The sequence below is a fragment of the Drosophila melanogaster genome, chromosome 3R, assembly GCF_000001215.4.
Source record: "Drosophila melanogaster chromosome 3R".
In the NCBI taxonomy this organism is placed as follows: Eukaryota; Metazoa; Arthropoda; class Insecta; order Diptera; family Drosophilidae; genus Drosophila; species Drosophila melanogaster.
In genome coordinates this window covers 20,402,838-20,415,720 of record NT_033777.3, presented here as the reverse complement: position 1 = coordinate 20,415,720, position 12,883 = coordinate 20,402,838, and the positions used below count along the sequence as shown (strand labels likewise).

General features: G+C 43.0%; 3 protein-coding genes across 12 annotated transcripts in view; 2 read left to right on the top strand and 1 right to left on the bottom strand.

Annotated features, from left to right (window-relative positions):
• Gfrl (Glial cell line-derived neurotrophic family receptor-like) overlaps positions 1-12,883 on the top strand; it is a 106,131-nt gene that overhangs the window by 68,868 nt on the left and 24,380 nt on the right. For all 10 annotated transcript variants that reach the window (NM_001300495.1, NM_001260281.2, NM_001260278.2 and 7 more), the window contains 3 exons: positions 4,517-4,639; positions 12,327-12,497; positions 12,561-12,708. In NM_001300495.1, the coding sequence (NP_001287424.1) occupies positions 4,517-4,639; positions 12,327-12,497; positions 12,561-12,708 (442 nt within the window). The remainder of the gene's footprint in view (positions 1-4,516; positions 4,640-12,326; positions 12,498-12,560; positions 12,709-12,883) is intronic.
• Positions 6,478-7,456, bottom strand: eIF3g2 (eukaryotic translation initiation factor 3 subunit g2). The gene has a single exon (NM_142630.3). The coding sequence runs from the start codon at positions 7,392-7,394 to the stop codon at positions 6,573-6,575; it is 822 nt and encodes a 273-aa protein (NP_650887.1). The 5' UTR covers positions 7,395-7,456; the 3' UTR covers positions 6,478-6,572.
• On the top strand, positions 7,850-9,106 carry Tmlh (Trimethyllysine hydroxylase). The gene is made up of 2 exons (NM_142629.4): positions 7,850-8,087; positions 8,147-9,106. The coding sequence occupies exons 1-2, from the start codon at positions 7,898-7,900 to the stop codon at positions 9,049-9,051; spliced, it is 1,095 nt and encodes a 364-aa protein (NP_650886.1). The 5' UTR covers positions 7,850-7,897; the 3' UTR covers positions 9,052-9,106.

Below are 12,883 nucleotides of genomic sequence, written 5' to 3'. Positions count from 1 at the left end.
GGTGACGTGACTAAACCAGAATGGAAAAGACCACCCAGTGATACCCAGGCATTTGCAGCAGCGTCTTTGCCAATGTTTTCTTACTGGTACTTACACTCTTTTATTGTTTCCTGATCTCACTCCTTCCTTCTGGAAATGTACTTAAATCACTGGAAACGTGCCAAGCAACCAAACAAGGACAATAACAACAGAAGGCGACAGTTACGAGGCAGAGGAGGTCACTAGATGGTGTTTTAAACTGGCGCCTTTTTAATGAATCGATCATCAGGCGGCGTGCTGGAAAAATAACAAATTTTATGTATCGCACAGCGGTAACTACAATTATGGAAAAACATCAATGACAATGGCAATGGCAACAACTACTACAACGCCATTACCAACCAGCCCCAACAATAACAACGGCGTGATACAGCAACAACAATAACAATAATTGTATTTACACATAATTGACCATAATCCCCAGCAGCATTCTCGTTATTCAGACCCTGTCCCCTCGAACGACAGATTTTTATGCCCGCTTTAAACAGTTGGCGGGGTATATTATATTTGGAAAATGCTATTTGCTTTACTTTTGAAGAAATTCCTAATAGATTCAAACTATAAAATGTTATCTGATTAATTCATTAATGAAATATGTTTAATTTAACATTTTATAATGAATTGCTTGAATTTATATTAGTACACGTAATGAGTCAATCGAATCTAAAGTTACAGGCTAACGCAAAAGTGGCTGAGCAAGAAAAATTGACTGAATTGCTAGAGTTTTGAAAGGCATCAAATACTGGGTATTTCATAGTCGTGCCCATGTCCTCGAGCCTCGCTTTGTGTTTTCTCTGCGGGCTCTTGTTTGCCTTGTTTTGGTTAAGGCAAGCCCAGCTTCAACACCCAATTCGGACGATTGCCCATGAAAATGGCCGCAGGCGACATTTTATGTTGCTGTTGGTGTTGCTGTTGCCAGTGTCCTCTTGGTAATGTTGTTTTTACCGAGTGAGCTCTGTTCGCATTGTCCGACTGTAGTTAAATTTAAATGCCAGTGGGCGAGGCGGCAAAGACTTGCTCTCGGGCCCGGGCCATAAATTAAATAAAATGAAATGAAATAATTCGGTCACGCACTTTCAATTGTTGACATTTGCCCTAACGGATCCGCCCGGAAGAGTATTATTACGGATAATCCAGGCGGGCTTGAAGTCGCTACTTTGATCCAGTTGGAGTCTCAATGGGAAATCAATGTTTAACACGCCGGCCCATTCAAATTGTAGGGGCTCCGTGTAGTTGGCTGTGCTGCATATTTATGGGCCGCCGAATGTCGGCAACATGCACACTGCGAAATCCACTTCATGACCGAAAATTAGTTTTTAACCCACAAAATAATCCCGAATGACATAAGGATGGCCTCGCGGCCTTCTGGTCTCCGGGCGGAGAGCGCGAACATAAAAACGCGGCAGCCACAGCGAACGAAACATATTACAGTGGCGGACCCTTCGGAACCTTCGTCCTGGCCGTAGTCCTTGCTAGGCGGAAGTTGTAAAGCTGCCATTTCTCGGCCATGTTGTTGATGTTGCCACTGCCACCGACTTGGCTTTTCGAGCAACGATTCGCGGCCTCGTAATGCGGTCATTGTTATTGCAATTGTTGTTGCCACCGGGTAGTTGGATTGTTGGGCCAGTAGCGCATTTGTTGTATTAACTTTTTCCAAGTAGCATGCAGCAGCGGCAACACCAACAATACCTCTCGAACGCCACCCCCAACGTGGGCTATAATTTATTAAAGCCTGCACCAGAGTGCTCCAGCGTCGGGCCGGCGCCCCCGGCACACAATTGAAATTTAAGCAGCAGCAGCGGCTGCATGACTGGGGCACGGGGCACGGGGGCAAGGGCAGAGGACCAAGATGGCAGAGGGCAAAGGGCAGCTCTCCAGCGAAGTAGCAGAAAATGCGAAACACTGGAGGAATCCTCCATCCACTTCCATCGCTCCGCTTGCAACGCGCCAACAGGGGAAATGGTAATCGAAATGTTCGCCGCACGAATCAACGCAAACAAGGCGCACTGAAAAAAATGCCTTATACATTATATATTATTTGGTTAATTATAATCAAAATAATGTTTTTTATTCTTTAATTAACTTTATTAAAATACTTAAATATGTAAAATGTGTTGCCGAACGCGCATATTCAACTTTAGATACAACTCATTTTTGCTACTTTAACCTCAAAACTTTCACTCAAGCTTTTTAGTTTACATTGGTGTTTAACTACAATATAATCGAGCCATTACAAAAGGTTGTAATTATTTCTGTGTTAATAGTATTTATAGATATCAGCAACAAGGATATGATGCAATTTTCGCCCCATTTGAAACTCCATTTCTCCAGTGCAACGCTGAGCAGCATTGGGAGTTGGCCTGCAACACTGGACAATTCCCAGTTCCCAGTCAATGTCTTGCCTGCCTTGCCAGATTTTTTTTTCTGGCCTCTTTCTGCAGTCAAAGTTTTTGGTCGAAAACTTTTTGGGGTTCGGGGAAATAATTCATGAAACATGGCGAGCGCGAAACGCGAAAAGCGAACATTTTTGTGCCTGTGCCGAATCTGATTGTGACACAAACGAATTGTTCTGGTTGTCGTCGGCGGAGTTTTGTATGTATATGTGGAGGAGGAGCAGGAGCAGTAGCAGGAGCAGTAACTGGGCTTGAAGGTGGGGCAGGAGAACAGGAACAGGAACGCCGGTCGGTCGCATATTTATGTGCCTATTTCGCTTTTTTCTATGTGGCTGGGAGCATTACTCTTCTTGGCATGCAAATTTATGGTGTGTCCCAAAACAATTGTTATTGTGTTTTCAACTTTTGCTTGATTTGTGTGTTTTAAGTGATTCCAAATGGGTCGCCGGGGATTGAGCGGGTGTCCCCGGGGTCTGTTGGCAATTTGCGGCCATAAGACCATGCCCATCCGCCGGCCACCGAAGTCGTCCTCGGTAATATCTTGGCTGTCATCGAGCCAGACGCGCGCTGCATATCTCAATGCAATTCTAGGCACCCAATAACCATAAAACACTTTAAAGTCCAGCCAAACTTGCTATTTTGTCCGCTGGATTCCCCACTGACTTTTGTTTATTTGTATTTCCGCAAACAGTTCGACTGGCAGTGGCAGTCCGGGAAACTTCTGCGGCCATGCAATTGTAGCCACCGTTCTGGTTACTTCTCGGTTTTGGGCAGTAGGCCACTTCCTGCAGTCGCAGTTGCTCCTCCGCCGAGTAAGTTCAGCTGCGTCCGCATGCAATTCGTGAATTTTTGAAGGCACTTCTTTTGTTATTCCGGCTCCGGAATCTACCTCCTCCGCCGGGTCTTCCCTCCCCAACCCGACGTACAATATGCAAACGGTCATTTCGTTAATGAGCGTGGGGCTGGTGGTTCAGGGGTGAAAAAGAAAAATTCAGAAGCAGCAGCGAACTACAACTTTTACGGGGCATCCGGCGGATGAAGTGGGTTTAGAGAAGCAGTGCGAGGAGCAGGAGAAGCAGCTGGCGGAAGGACCATGACCGGTAGGCAGTGGCCATAAAGCCGACTGCTTAGATAGACAGCAGCCTGTGTTCCCAGTCGCTGCTGTCCGGATGACTTGGTTTATTTTACGTAATGAAATGAAATTGAAATGAATGTTTTATAAACGAACTGTTTTCCCACTCTACCTCTATCTCGCTATCTCACTCTAGCAGAACATAAAATTATGATAAAAACTAAGAGCTGCATATAAACATAATTGCGATTTTTTGCCGCCCTGCATTTTATTCACCTCATTCTTGTCGGATTTTTCAATGAAAATCATTGTAAATGCTTTAAACAGTTCACCATGAATTAACATAATTAAAACTTCGGAATAAATATTTATGAGCAATTCGTAATTACGCGCATAAAGACAAATACGACGGAAACAAAATATTTGAGGGACTTTACACATTACATTTGCATACAATTGTGCGACATAAAAAAAATACGTATCGAAATCCTTCCTATAAAAAGATGGCGAAAAACAGAGTCCGGAGATTTAATTAAATTTGGCTTAATGTTGTCACCGCACGAGTCTTGCTGCCCCTTGTTGCGTGTTGCATGTTGCATTTTGCTGCTGCTGCTGCGGCTTTCAGTTGGAATTCGGTTATTAAACATTCTGCGGGACTCGTACGCCAACAATGTATCGGATTCAATTAGTATGGTGACCACAATGTCCCTCCGAAGAATAATGAGCAGAAATAAAGCCAACAAGCTTGGAGAACTTACTTGTTAATCAGATCGTTAAGAGTCATTCTCAGCTGATACGTGGGCCTAACCATATTAAGAAAGAGTTCTAAGTCCAACTTTGGGGATGTAATGCAGATTTCCATACTATCGTAGAAATATAAATGCGATATCATTTCTATGCGTAAAATCTATATTTAGTACTATTTTTGACAAAATTGGACAATATCTACCTTTTCTGAACATTAAATTTAATAGAAACTCTTTTTAATATGCTCCCTTTTTTCGAATTTCAGGTTCCACCATTAAGGGCGTCGTGGCCATTCTGAACTGTATCCTAGCACGTCAGCTATGCTTCGAGGATCCCTCATGTTCGGCCATTTTGGAAATAATACCTCGCGTCTGCGGACCCATTCCAGGTAAATAAACAAACAAGCCATAAAGTCATCCAGCCAAACATATTGAAATCAAATCGATAATTTTACCACGCCCTGATGAAATGTTTACACAAAATCTATGGGTTTTTGTGTCAAGTGTTTGCAGAGCTCTCGAGCTTTCACCTGCGGCGCTCAACGCTGATTATGCACAAGTTTTGGTCATTTGAGAATTAATTTCCGCTGCCAGTGCGAGTCGGTTGAATATATTATATTCTTTCATCGTTTTTATTTGCTTGGGGGCTTTGTTGTTGTGGCTGGTTCGACAACTGTGTAATTATTTCAGCCATTTTTGAGGGTTTCGTGAGCAGGCGCGCGTGCAATAAAACAGTAAATAACAGTCTACACTTAAAGCGCAACAGAGACCGCGAAGGAGATCGGCCACGAAACGCCAGCAAATGGCATATTTGAATATTCAAATGCCCCCGAGAGTTTCAACGCCGTCGAGTCGATGGCCTGTTTCTGCGGTACCCTGTACAATGGGGGAGATGGGGTGAACTGCACTGTAGTGCACAGGGCGTATGAAGAATATTTCAAAATACATAATGTGCTGTGTGCGTATACTTAATGGGATAGCTTTCTGGATTATTTAATTCTTATTCTAATTAAAATTATTTATGCTAAATTTTATACATTATTTAGCCTCTATTCAAATGTGTTTTGTTAGAAGTTACGACAGGTAAAACTTAAAAATTAAAAAGTTGAATAGGAACATGGATTCTTTTAAAAAAGTTTGTAAATATCCGTTATTGGAATGAGTTTGCTTACTTTAAATACCACTTTAACTCCAACTACTGGGTATTTCTTATTTAACATTTGACTTTTAATCTTCTGTTTGTTTTTCTCTGGAAGAGTGAGTGAGTGTGCGTGCGGTGAGCGCACATGACCTGAAGGTGCAAACTGAAAAAGAAATGCGTGGCCGAGGGCGTTCTCCTTACCAGGGCGCCTCATACCCCCAACTACCCCCCCCCCCCCCCACAATGCTAACTAACCTGTCAAGCCGCCCACCTGGCCACCCATTCATTCGCCTTCCACCTATTCATTCTGCCGCTCAAACAAAGGCCGGGGACGAACGAATGAGCGCGCCGCAGAAAAAGTTAATTTATAAATTATTCAGTAATTTGTTTTAGACTCTGCTTTAGCTGCTACCCATCCCATACCACCGCAACAGCAACAACAATGGAAATAAATTTCTTTTGTGCCTGGCTTTGATCCGCCCCTCATTCAAAATGTGTATCTAAGCCGGGACTTTCCCGCGAACACTATCCACCGACCACTCATTCCCGGTTCAACGTCATGGTCGCGTAGTTGGCGTCCCGTTCTGAGGGGCTCCGCTCCAAGTATCGTGCGCATAAGTCCGCTCTTATATTTAATTATTAATGTTCATTCGGTCCGGCCAGCGTCTTGTGGCATTTCTCAGCTCTTGCCGGGAACGCCGTGCCATCATCATCCGGCACCACGTTGGCTTCCATTTAAGTGGCTTTCACCTTTGTACGGCTGCGGAGCACGGCGAAAAAATCGCATTTAAAACGGAGCATTATCGGCTTTAGTTCGCTCAAGGCGAGCTTTCTCTTTTATGCACTTAAAAAAAGCATCCACCTTGGATGTCCAAGGGTATATCAACTCGAAAATTGAGTGGTCCCAAATGAACCAGACTGTTTTTAACAATTTTCATATCTATCTCAATTCATATCCTTTGCTCAACTGAAAGATGAAAAAATCTACTACGAAACATTAATAAATAGATTTTATATTATTATTAATATATTCTCTGTAATTATCGAATGTGTGCAAATTAAAAATAAAAGTGGTCGCATATTTTGCAGGGTGTACCAGAATTTTATTTTGATTTCACTGCCACCGCAGCTCATTTCCGTTCTCGAATAAGCAGAGAAGCGAATACACAAGGCTATAGCCATTACGGCTGAGGCTTGGACCACTCGACGCAGAGGATCAAGTGGTCGTAGCCGTGGCCATTAAGAACCTCAATGGCGGCAGCTGCATCCTGGCGGAACTTGAAGTGCACGTAGGCGAATCCCTTGCAGAGGCCGCTGTTTTTTTCGCGCGCCAAATACATCTTGGTGTGTGGTCCGATTTTCTTTACCAGCTCCTCGAGATCAGTCTCGGTCATGGATTCGGATAGGTTTGAGATGCGAACTGCCGACGAATCGTCCCGATCCCGACCCCGTCCCCAATTTTTGCTGCCAGATATGCCTCCGCCGTCCTTCATGAAGGGTGGTACATATTTTCCGGTCTTGCTGGGATCACTTATAGCGGCAGCTGCAGCGGCATTGGCCTTGGTTTCCATCACGGTTTTGCTATCCATCGAGGTGCCCTTGTAGGGACAATTGACACTCCAGTGTTCGCCATTGCAAATGCGGCACTTGGCGATGTTCTTGCCGGGATCAAGTTGGGTTTCGTGGGTCTGGTCGAAATCTTTGGAGCCGATGAATTGCATAAAGATCTCCTCGGAGGCCATTGTCGTCTGGGAATTGGGTCCGGGCTTGTCCGATCGCGAATCCCCAAACTTAACCCAGTTGCGACGACGAGCCACAGCCTTCGGAACAATCTGCTTCTCGATCTTGAAGGTTCGCACCACTTTCACCTTCTTGCCATCATCGTTGAACTTATACTCCGTCACGTACTTGAAGTCGCCCTTAATGTACTCATTAGAAGGCGGCAGTCCATCCACATAGTCCGCATCCACCTCATCGGCCCAGGAAGTAACGAAAGTCTTCATTTTTTATGATTTCCCACACAACCGGTACAAAATGAATTAAAAACTTAGAGATCTCTAGTTTTAGAGAGAGTTTTTCCATTTGAATTTTACTTGGCCTGTTGAGATGGGAAAAAATCCCTTTCAATAAAAGATATTTGAAATTAATATTTATATTTTCTTTAAAGTAATGATTTTTTAATAAAAAATACAACAACTTGAGTAGCAATTCACTAAGATAACTTTGCAACAAAAACATACCATTCAATCAATCTTGATTAAATTATAAATTTTTTTACTTTCATGAGTTGTTCTTAATAATTACATATTGTCTTTAAATTCAATAAATTTATTAATCTTATAGTTATTCCGTAAACAAATAAGTTCTTATCTCTGACTTGAGCATGAAAGTAATCGCTCTCCTACTGATAACAGTACAATTAAAACCGAGCTGAAACTTAATCAAACTTTGAGCTGTTAGTTCACTTTCACTGCTCTAGTCCGTCGGTTGTTCTATTGGCATTAACATGTTGCTTTTGAAGCACCCGAAAACCAGCCAATCAATAGAAATCAATGAGTTTTGGCTCCGTGATCATTGTCGATGTGTGGAGTGTCTAAATTTCGAAACAAATCAGAGGCGATACGATGTCTTAGATCTACCAGCTGATATAATGCCACTAGATGTCAAATACGACGGGATGAATCTACAAGTGCAGTGTAAGAAAAAATTGATGTAAAATGCACCTAGCTTCGATTTTATTGGCCTGCCATTTTAGGGAGTGATGCTCACAAGTCGAACTATGACCTGGACTTTATCTTCGACTCACAGCTGGAGAGGTTGATAGGTCGGCGATCAAAGTCCACTAATCTGACACCATGGAATCGTAGCATTATCTTGCAAAACGAACGGCACTTACGATTCCCATTGCCCCAGCTGGTTTCCAGTGATAACGAAGTCAGATCCCTGGTTGAATCTCTGGTGCGTTATGGCATTGTCTTTATCGATGATGTGGCTCCCACCGCGAATATGACAGAATTGGCTCTGCGACGAGTTTTCCCCCTTATGAAAACGTTCTTTGGCGAAATGTGGACTTTTAGCGATAACCCCGATCACGCGGACACCGCTTATACCAAACTTTACCTGGGTTCCCATACGGATAATACCTATTTCTGCGATGCAGCCGGACTACAGGCTCTACATTGCATTGAGCACTCGGGATCGGGTGGCGAAAATTTCTTTGTTGATGGTCTGCATGTGGTTCACGAACTGAAACGCCGGTATCCCGCCGCTTATGATGTACTGTGCAGTGTCCAAGTTCCTGGAGAGTACATCGAAAAAGGGGAGCACCACTACCACACTGCCCCCATTATACAGGTGGATCCACTGACTCAGGAATTTGTTCAACTCAGACTAAATGTATATGATCGCGCCGTGTTTAATACCATCCCTCAAGCCGAAATGGCCGAGTTCTATGACAGTCTTCGCCAGCTTTTGCTAATCGTCAGGGATAAGCAACAGCAGTGGGCTCTCAAGCTATGTCCCGGCAGCATTGTTCTTTTCGATAACTGGAGAGTGCTCCATGGTCGAGAGGCATACACAGGAAGTCGTACCATGTCCGGTTCCTATGTGCAGCGCACAGATTTTCTCAGCAAGGCTCGAGTGCTGGGAATTATTGACTGAAAGCTTATTGAAAAATACCTAATGTATACCGAATTAAAACCTTTTATGAACTAAGAAATTATGATTTATTTTCTATACTTTCTAGTGCTCCGCATATTCCTTCAGCAATCATTTATGTATTATATGGTCCGTACCGACTTTTATACTTTTTGCAATGGGAAAGTTTCATGCGGATAACTTTAACACTGAGAGATTATTTTGTGGATAGAAGAACATTTAACATTGATCAATAATATATATACTTTACATGTTCGTAGCTGACTCCTTCACTTCGATGCAAGATACTGGCTTAAATCAACATCCTTTCTGCATATATATAAGTTTGCTTTTGATTGCTCAAATAAGAACATATTTTAAATTCGGTTCATATATCAGGAATAGCATACATTGTTAAAGAATCGTTGCGTATAGAAAAAAACACGCAAATTGTTCAAGCATATTTTTCTTTTTTCTGAACCGAGTCCCACTCCAATTCAATTTCGATTGCAAATGCTAACGTATCATAATAAAAAGTTACGATTACAATTGCTGGCCAGCGTCTAATTTTTGTCATAGGGGAGTGGATCGCATACAGAAAACCAGCAACAAAAATCATTTGGCATTTGTTTTTATGGCCAGCGTCTCATGTGGGTTTTCTGTATTTGTGTGCGAGAGTGTGTGTTTGGCATAAACAAACGCACTTTGAACTTTTTCATTTAAAAGTGAAATTACTTTTTGTTGGCCGTGCAGGTTAATGGCTGTCGCGCTGCTGTCCTTTAAATGTCCTCCAAATATGGATGTGCCTTAAAGAGATCCGGCAAACGGTGAACGTACAGTGTCTGAATATTTATGATAATTGCATTTCATGCAGGTTTTCCCGCTCGCTTTTCCCGTTTTTCACCCAGCTCTCATATGCGCGGCCACGACCGGGAAAAGCCTTTAAAAGCAGCTTCGATGCCCCAGCTGGGCGATAAATATATTTTTGCTCGCTTTTCCTTCGGCGGAAGTTGCAGCGCAGCAGTCGTGCCTTTGCATGGCATACTTTTCGGCATTCCACTTCCGTTTTAAAACGCTGCACTCACTTTGAGCCACCGTGGCACTTGTCGATGGTTCAATAAAACCAACAAGCACCACGGACATGAGCATGGACACAAAGGACACACACATGTGTTCTCGGAACAGGAAACAGGACATTCCGGCCGAAATAGTTCAAACACAAAGTGCCTGCTTGACTCACTCGTAATTAATATGCTCGATCATAATTTATATGCCCTTCAATGGCTGCTAAACTTAATAAATGACTCATAAATTTCACCTACAGACGCCATAAAAAGCCGAAATATAATAAAAACAATGGCCAGACCAAGGCAGCAAGAACAAATATCAAACTAAAATCAAATAAAATACGGCAGGAAAAACTGGCGAGCATACACAGTCAGGTGCCAGCAACAAACAAACAAACAAAGAAATCATTGAACCAATTCAGCGACCAACTCAACAACCGGAAACGCGTTTCGAATAAAAACGAATTGAGGACTTAACAATAACAGTAAAAGGCAAGGGCAATGGCGGCGTCAGTTCAAAAAAAAAAGTTGAAAGAACACAACAGCAAATGGCGTCGCTTGATGGCGACGAAGCATAAAAACCACTCGCCTTGGCTTTATTTTTTATGGCCGCCCAGCATGCAATGACGAAACCAAAGCCAGGTACCACTAACCAAGGAAAACCGATGGCCAGGACCTGCGGCTCAAGCGAATGGCATCTAGTTAGCCGGCCACGCTTCAAATGCACTTACCACACGGAGAGAAAGAACGGAAATATAAAGTATATACATAATTTAAGAAAAAATTGTATCTGTTTATTTAGACAAATATGTCAGTCATGCTCGTCTTGTATCTGTACGTATAAAATATGTGCATGCATTTTTTTTTTTACATTCAAAGCAGCATTCTCCATTTCCTTGTCCATTGCGTAAACATGCTGCGCTTCCCTTTGATACGCAACGAACGAGTTTTAATTGACACCACAAGGGACCCCGAAAATCCCCAAATCCGAAAACCAGAAAGGACATCGACACGAAAAAAATGAAACGGTGCGAAAGCGAGGGGCATAAAAATGATGGATGCCTGAGAAAAATGTCACTTGTTGCGCAGTCGATGTCAGTGTTTCGATGTGTGCGTATGTGCTGGCCAACATCCAGCCCCAACGAACTTCCCTCTGCAGGAGCAACTTTATGTTCAACTAGCAAATAATCATGTCCGGTCTGCATGGGACAAGGGCGTTATTGGATAGGTCGTGGGGCAATCACAGGGGTCACCGAAAGGGGGCCTCAGTTTGGTTCGGTTCGGGTCAGTTGAGTGACGTGAACCACATGGCGTGGTGGCCACCACTGCCACCACTACCACCACTACTCGCTTCCCATTATGCCGGACGGACTCCCATTGTCCGGCAGTTTGCTTGTTTTGCTTTTTGGCGATTTTACGGCTTATGACGACAGGCCAAACGAGTCCCTTTCCCAGTTCCCAATGAGTGTGTGTGCGTCTCCGGCTCTGCTGGCCGTGTTTGTGAAGTGTTGGCGTAGCCGGGTTTATTAGTAGGGCTTATGTTTTATGGCCAAAAGGACAATAGATGGCCAACAGATGTTTGCCTTTTGTTTGACGCAGCAGTTGGAGCAGTAGTGGTTGTCATATGCTCGAATAAGCTGTCACAGACCCACACACCGTACAGTCTATGTGTTACACATAATTTATTATGTTATAAAATATTATCCCGTTCACGCTCCCTGCGCATCGCTTCATTGGGCGCTTAAATCGACCGTTTTGTTTGGAGACTCAATTATTCATATAGCAGTTGTTGTAACCTCTCTCGGCCCTTATTATGACATGTGTCTGGTTTGTAGTTGTCTCGCTGCCATTTATAACAACTGTCATGGCCCAAACCTGCACTGAAAAAAATAGCATTTAATTCGAAGAGAAAGCGTTGTAGTTCAGCTCCTCATCTATCCGATACCCGCTACTCAGAACCCTAACAACGTTACGATTAAACAACATATAAAAATAAATTAAATTATATTTTTATTTAATTTTGGGAACTTGTATTTCTGAAGTGTACCCATTCATATTGCTGGTAATCGATGTGCACAACCAAAAATGAACCAGCACGACATTTAATGTCAAAGTTTAAGCACTGCTGCCATTGATAGATCATTAAGCATATCCGCCCAATCCCGAAATGGATACAACTGCCACTCACTTGCGACACCATGTAGAACTGAATATCCTTTCTTCCATTTGCAGTGTCCTGCAGCACGGTGACGGTGACCAAGTGTCAGGCTGCCCTGCGCACCCTGCAGGCCTTCCAGTTCTTTCGGCCCACCTGCCTGTGCAAGGAGCCCGGAATGGATCCGGACTGCAATCACTTTCGGGACTTTCTCTTCGATCATCCATGCGGATTTGTGCTGAAGAAAGGTCTAAAGGAAATTTAGTTAGTATTGTAACTTTGTTAACCAACGTTTAACTTTTCATATGCAGCCGAAAAGGATCCGTACCCCATTGATGCCCTACCAACTTGCAACCATGCACTTTCCGTCTGCCAACAGGAACGCAAATGTCTAAAGCTCTTCGAGGACTTCAAAACGCATTGCAAAGTGCGCGACAACAAATGCAAAATGGAAAACAGGTATGCCATGTCTTAAAAATTTGTGATGCTTTTAAGAATGCTTGATTGGATTTTTATTAAATATATATATATGTATATGTGGAATCAGTGAGGTAAATTTGTATATATTCTGTTGATTAATCTTCATTAATGAAAATTCCCATGGTGATTCTTAAATAAAAAAATATTTTAAATA

What these genes read in the sequence shown, in the direction of transcription:
- Tmlh (NM_142629.4), top strand. Translation starts at nt 7,898, where the DNA reads ATGTTGCTTTTGAAGCACCCGAAAACCAGCCAATCAATAGAAATCAAT. An exon ending in GATGAATCTACAAGTGCAGT is followed by an intron (nt 8,088 to 8,146) that starts GTAAGAAAAAAT and finishes CTGCCATTTTAG; the next exon opens with GGAGTGATGCTCACAAGTCG.
- eIF3g2 (NM_142630.3), bottom strand. Translation starts at nt 7,394, where the DNA reads ATGAAGACTTTCGTTACTTCCTGGGCCGATGAGGTGGATGCGGACTAT.